Source organism: Bubalus kerabau, chromosome 15 (genome assembly GCF_029407905.1).
Source record: "Bubalus kerabau isolate K-KA32 ecotype Philippines breed swamp buffalo chromosome 15, PCC_UOA_SB_1v2, whole genome shotgun sequence".
Lineage (NCBI taxonomy): Eukaryota > Metazoa > Chordata > Mammalia > Artiodactyla > Bovidae > Bubalus > Bubalus kerabau.
The window spans coordinates 78,889,529-78,896,499 of record NC_073638.1 but is presented as its reverse complement, the minus strand read 5'-3'; the positions used below and the strand labels follow the sequence as shown (position 1 = coordinate 78,896,499).

At 38.2% G+C, this 6,971-nt stretch overlaps 1 protein-coding gene across 1 annotated transcript; it reads left to right on the top strand.

Moving 5' to 3' along the window:
• Positions 1-3,356: 3,356 nt before the first annotated feature.
• Positions 3,357-4,295, top strand: LOC129628420 (olfactory receptor 4C46-like). The gene has a single exon (XM_055547863.1). It carries the CDS (start codon positions 3,357-3,359, stop codon positions 4,293-4,295), a length of 939 nt encoding a protein of 312 aa, XP_055403838.1.
• The last annotated feature ends 2,676 nt before the right edge of the window (positions 4,296-6,971 follow it).

The window sequence follows — 6,971 nt, the reverse complement described above, 5'->3', positions numbered from 1 at the left end:
TGACTCAACTATTGATCTATGAAGTGGATATTAGTATTCTAACTTTATAGCTGAGAAAACAAGAATATAAGGTGCCAAAGAAATGAGACTTCAGATGAAAGAAGTTGCAATTGGAAGAACCAGGATTCAAACTGGGTCTTTTCTGATTCTCAAACCAAACCATTTAACCAGCAGCATAGACTTTCTCAACATTTTGCAGAAAAATCTGGGGTGCTATTATTTGGAGTGGTATCAGAGAAGGGAGAGTTAGGTCTGAGGAAGAAGTCAAGATGAAAGGGCTATTCAATGAATTCAGTACCACAGTTTCCTTACTACTTGGGAGTTCAAAGATATCAATGTGTGTGTGAGTGTGTGTGTGTGTGTGTGGATAAAATTTATCAGTATAAACTTGCCTCTCAAGTAGTATTAAAGTAATTGAAAGTATAATAATTATGGTCATTTCAAAAGGAGGTTACCAGTTCTCCATTGTTTATTATAACATGAAAGTATAGAGCATGGATTAAGATTTGGAGCAAAAAATAAAGATGCATAATCTGAACTGATCTTCAGATCAGATCAGATCAGTTGCTCAGTCGTGTCCGGCTCTTTGCGACCCCATGAATCGCAGCACGCCAGGCCTCCCTGTCCATCACCAACTCCTGGAGTTCACCCAGACTCACATCCATCGAGTCAGTGATGCCATCCAGCCATCTCATCCTCTGTCGTCCCCTTCTCCTCCTGCCCCCAATCCCTCCCAGCATCAGAGTCTTTTCCAATGAGTCAACTCTTCGCATGAGGTGGCCAAAGTACTGGAGTTTCAGCTTTAGCATCATTCCTTCCAAAGAAATCCCAGGGATGATCTCCCTCAGAATGGACTGGTTGGATCTCCTTGCAGTCCAAGGGACTCTCAAGAGTCTTCTCCAACACCACAGGTCAAAAGCATCAATTCTTCAGCGCTCAGCCTTCTTCACAGTCCAACTTTCACATCCATACATGACCACAGGAAAAACCATAGCCTTGACTAAGACGAACCTTTGTCGGCAAAGTAATGTCTCTGCTTTTGAACATGCTACCTAGGTTGGTCATAGCTTTCCTTCCAAGGAGGAAGCGTCTTTTAATTTCATGGCTGCAGTCACCATCTGTAGTGATTTTGGAGCCCAGAAAAATAAAGTCTGACACTGTTTCCACTGTTTCCCCATCTATTTCCCATGAAGTGGTGGGACCGGATGCCATGATCTTCGTTTTCTGAATGTTGAGCTTTAAGCCAACTTTTTCACTCTCCACTTTCACTTTCATCAAGAGGCTTTTGAGTTCCTCTTCACTTTCTGCCATAAGGGTGGTGTAGCTGCTTGGCCTTGAACAGAATCCTTAATTTCTCTATGTTTCTATTTCCTAATGTGTAAAATAAGCATAAAAATGATGGTAGTAACCATCTTGTAGGTTTGTATCAAGGCTTAAAACCAAATGTCTGCATAACACTTAAAGCACACTAAGTGTGCAGTTTTAGTTAATATTAGCACTTTTATTAAGCTATTAACATCAGTCTATGAGATTGTTTCCTCATGTGCTAAATGAATGACACAATACCAGCCGTGTAATATGTTATTGCTAGGAAAAGAAAGCATGTGATAATACACTATGAACATAGAAAAAAACTATTGGAATGCGCATGCTATACATATTGCAAAGTACGTAGGTTTAGTCAACATGCATTATGAATACTTTTAATTAGCTCTTGTACCCATTCTTTGGGCTTTCCTGGAGGCTCAGTGGTAAAGAATCTGCCTGCCAAGACACGAGACGTGAGTTCGATCCCTAGGCCAGGAAGATCCCCATGGAGAAGGAAATAGAAACCCGCTCCAGTATTCTTGCCTGAAAAATCCCATGAACAGTGGAGTGTAGAGCGGCTACAGCCCATGGGGGTCACAAAAGAATCAGACATGACTTAGCGACTAAACAACAATAACAACCTGTTGGGAAGAACCCTGGAGGAATGCACGGCAACCTACTCCAACGCTCTTGCCTGGAGAATCCCATGGAGGGAGGAACCTGGTGGGCTAGAGTCCATGGGGTCACAGAGACATGGACACGACTGAAGCCACTTAGCGCATGCACATTGTAGTGTTACTCCTTTTTCAACTATTCTAAGTACTTTGCTACTGTGGTTTCTATCTCCATCTTCCATCCGTTCACTGAAACCCTGCCAACTTCATCTTCATCAACACACAAAATCTTTAGTAGAATAACATCCAAGATTCCCTCTTCATCAAATTTCTTTCGTCCTTCCACTCATATCTTCAATGTCCTTCCATGGTCCCCCATTTCTCAGAGAGTAAAAGGAAAACTCCTAAGCTTTACATCCATCCTCTACCTCTTTTCACACTTAATTGCCATTATCTGGGAAATACACTACTTCAAGTTAGACTCAACCATTTCAAATGATTAAGGTCTCCCGCTCATGGGTTTACAGAAGTTCCTCTCATCTACATTATTAAAAGAATTTTCTCCTAGGAGGTAATTGGAATAATCTTAAGAACTCAGAATCTTTTCTTCATTAAAAAAAAAGAAAAGAAAAAAAGAATTCACACTCAGTAAAGTCTGGGTATTTATTACTTATTAGAATGAAGAAGTTTAATAAGCTTAAGAATACATAAATTAAAATTATGTTTTCTTTTGATAGGTTTGAACAGTGAATGATGGATTCATGATCTCCGAAGAAGAGGATTTAGCTTCAGAATCAGGGACCAGGCTTGATCACTCAGAGCCTTTGTGTGGCAGCAGTTTTATTACAGTGGAAAAGGGCGGAGAAAGCTTCTAACATAAACATCAGAAGGGGGACAGAGACTGCCTCTTTTCAAGTCTTATCAAGGCCTTATGCACTTTCACCAGACCCACTCCCACAACACACATCTTAAATTCAAAAGATTAGAACTGACAATGGAAAGGTCTTAAAATAACAAGATTAGTCAGAAAGTTCACTTAAGAAGGAGAAACATGTCCTTGAGCAAGATACATTGTAGTTACATAATCATTAGTACAGAGCTTAAGAAAAAACCTACCCTTGAGCAAGATGAGATGATTTGTCCTGTAATCATTAGTTCTGGGCTTAAAGAACATTAATTTTAAAAATTATAGTCACAAAAACTCAGTTTAAGAAAAAAAAAAGCATGGGCTTAAACAAAGTTAATTTTAAAGATTATTGTCACAAATGCTCAGTCTAAGAAAGAACATTTTATGTGACTAAGACAAAGCAAAGTAGAAAAAAAATGTTTCTATCTTTCTCCTCCTCCAGGGCCCTGGACCCTTTCTCTTTCAGGGCCTTATCAACCTACCTAAGGATTAACTCTCTCACTTTCAGGTAGTGAATAAACCATTTCATGAAACACATGGAGAACAGGAACAACGTGACAGAGTTTGTTCTTCTGGGGCTCACACAGAATCCAAAGATGCAGAAAACTGTGTTTGCTGTGTTCTCTGCCATCTGCATCACCACTGTGGTAGGAAATGTGCTTATCATGGTCACCATCACTGCCAGCCCATCTTTGGGATCCCCCATGTACTTCTTCCTGGCCTATCTCTCCTTTATCGATGCCTGCTACTCCTCTGTGTGTGCCCCTAAGATGATTGTAGATTCACTCCGTGAAAAGAAAACCATCTTATTTAATGGATGCATGACCCAAATCTTTGGGGGACATTTCTTTGGAGGTGCTGAAGTCATCCTGCTTACCGTGATGGCCTATGACCGCTATGTGGCCATCTGCAAGCCCTTGCACTATACAAGCATCATGAACTGGCAGGTGTGTGGGCTGCTAGTGGGAGCGTCATGGGCGGGAGGCTTTCTTCATGGATTCATACAGATCCTCTTCATCTTCCGCTTACCCTTCTGTGGCCCTAACGTCATAGATCACTTTATGTGTGACCTGAACCCTTTGCTCGGTCTTGCCTGCACTGATACGCACACGCTAGGGCTCTTCATTGCTGCCAACAGTGGCTTCATCTGTCTGTTAAACTTCCTTCTCCTGCTGGTCTCCTACGTGGTCATCTTGCGTTCCCTAAGGGCCTACAGCTCGGAAGCAAGACAAAAAGCCCTCTCCACCTGCATCTCCCACATCACAGTGGTTGTCTTATACTTTGTGCCCTGCATATTTGTGTACATGAGACCTGTAGCTACCTTAGCTGTTGATAAAGTAGTTGCTGTATTTTATACTGTGATAACTCCCATGTTAAATCCCTTAATCTATACCTTCAGAAATGCCCAGATGGAAAATGCCATTAGGAAATTGTGTAGTAGGAAAGTTACTTCAGGTGTCTTATAAATGGGCTTTAGAGCCAAACGTTAATTCATCTGATACAAAGGTCAAAGTGTATTTTGGATGATCTCAACAAGGAGTATGTAAAGAATAAAGAAGTAAATTAGTCACTGCAAATTATTGCACTGAGGGGAACAGAAATAAGTTCCCAGAAAAAGAGAAAAACATATATCAAAACCATTCTTTCCATCTTTAGAATCTAAATTCTACCAAATTGAGGTTTATTTTTTACTAGTTTCAACCTTGTATGTGGATTCATAGATTTTTCATCTAATAAAATGAAAGAAATACTAAGTAGATTGATATTTACCACTAATCTCTCTAACAACACAAAGAGATTGCTATAATGCTGCTATTATCCCAATTTTACAAGTGGTGAAATTGAAGGAAAAGGGATGGTATCAAAGCACATGTACCAAAGAGTCAGTAATCAGAATCAGACCCATTTCCCTGACCAAAATCCTAACTGCCTTCATAGATAGCCAAGAAATGATAGAAAGGGAAGACAATTACTACCTGTTATTGAGACAGAGACTATGCTGGACAAATTGTGTATAGTACATTTCATTTTGTTACTGTAACTAAAAATCCAATAACTTTTCATTACCAACTATTCACTTTATGTATCATAGTTGATAGTGATTTGTTGACTGTAACATGTAACTATTTTGTTGTTATAAAACCCAACACAATACTGGGTTTTGATGAACACATTAGAATAATTATCCTCCAATTAAACATAAATATATTTAATAATAAAATTATCCATTGAACATTTGTAATAGTTGAATGGAGATTGCATGATTTTTTTTTTAATTTCCTCATAGGTTTCATAGCACTTACCATTGTTCATGTCACCATCTTAGGTTGAAAAACCATCCAAAAGAGTGATGACTCAAAGAAAAGAAACTCTTGATGTCAAATAGAAATTTCTATCTATTAAATATGCAGTCATACTCCATAAAGAACTTTCCTGGTATATCATGATAGTTTATTCAGAGTAGCATACTTTCTGGTTAGTAAAAAACATTGACTGAATAAATAAAAGGTGTAAGCAGAATAAAATCTCAACAAAATAAAGAGTAAAAAAGGCACTGTATTTGAGAGAATTTTTTCCTACCTTTATTTAATTTTATTTAGTTCAGATTCTGAGAATTCTGGGTGAACTGTTTAGGGAAATCACAATTTCTTTTACTCTTTCTTTTTAGAGAAAGAAAGAAAGGAAAACTGAAATTATCTGCAGTATGAGCAAATAGTTTACCTTGATGTTTTTCCTGTCTCAGCAAGATTTCATTGTCTTATATATATATGAGTTATTCATATTATATTTCTCTGTTAATCTTTAGCTTTTGGTAACATTTTATTATTAAACACTTTTTTTTTAATCTGTGACTACATCTACATACAAAGCAATTTCATAATAAATGTGTTCCATTATTCCTCTGTCCTTCATTCATCAGTAAATATTTTTGAGCTGAAATAATGAATCAGGCACATGGATATTTGTTGGGTCTTCAGTGACTAATAAAAACAGATTTGGCCCCTGCCTTCTCAGAGTGTAGGATCCATAAAATTATACTCTAGAGCTCTTGTGATCAGAATCTAGTTTAGACCACAGCCTTTCTTCTCCTACCATGAAAGTGAAAGTGAAGTCACTCAGTCGTGTCCAACTCTTTGCGACCCCATGGACTGTAGCCTATCAGGCTCCTCCGTCCATGGAATTTTCCAGGCAAGAGTGCTGGAGTGGATTGCCATTTCTTTCTCCAGAGGATCTTCCCAACCCAGGAATCGAACCAGGGTCTCCCGCATTGCGGGCAGATGCTTTACCATCTGAGCCACCAGAGAAGATTACCATAGTAGCTTCATTAAATCCCTTCTCCTTATAAATCACTTCCATAAAATCCCATCTCAGGATCTGCATCTAGGGAACCCCATCTAACATGAAGAGATAGAGTCCAAGAAATATTTGCAAATTAGTGAATAAAATTGTGGAATGGCCTTTTGAAAACAATTACATGACCAGATAGGTGACAGTTTATAGTAAGACCTAGGACAAAGCGCTCCTGAAGGCTGACATGCTCTATGTCATCAACAAATATATGCCAAGGTTTCTCCTATAGCAAAGACATACTTAATGGTGAAAGGCTGAAAGCTTACCTCATAAAATCAGAACATATTCACTTTCATCACTTCTATTTAATATTTTCCGGAAGAGTAATGTCAGAAAAATTAGACTAGAAATAGAAATAAAAGGTATACAAATTGGACAGGATGAAGTAAAACTATACTACCAAATGACATTATCTTATGTAGAAAAAATCTAATAAAACTATTAGAATCAATACAAAACTAGGTATATTTCAATATAGTAGGAATTAACAATTAAAAATTAAATTAAAAAATTAAAAAATAATTATTTAGGCGGTACTATCAGAAAGAATAAAATACTTATGAATAAATTTTACCAAAGTGGTGGATAAATTGTACACTAAAAACAGAAACATCACTAAAAGAAATTAAAGAAGACCTAGGTAAAATAGAAGGGCTTCCCACATGGCTCAGTGGTAAATAACCTGAGTGGGTTCAGTCCTTGGGTTGGGAAGATTCCCCAGGAGGAGGGCATGGCAACCCACTCCAGTATTCTTGCCTGGGAAATCCCATGGGCAGAGGAGACCGGAGGGT

What these genes read in the sequence shown, in the direction of transcription:
- LOC129628420 (XM_055547863.1), top strand. Translation starts at nt 3,357, where the DNA reads ATGAAACACATGGAGAACAGGAACAACGTGACAGAGTTTGTTCTTCTG.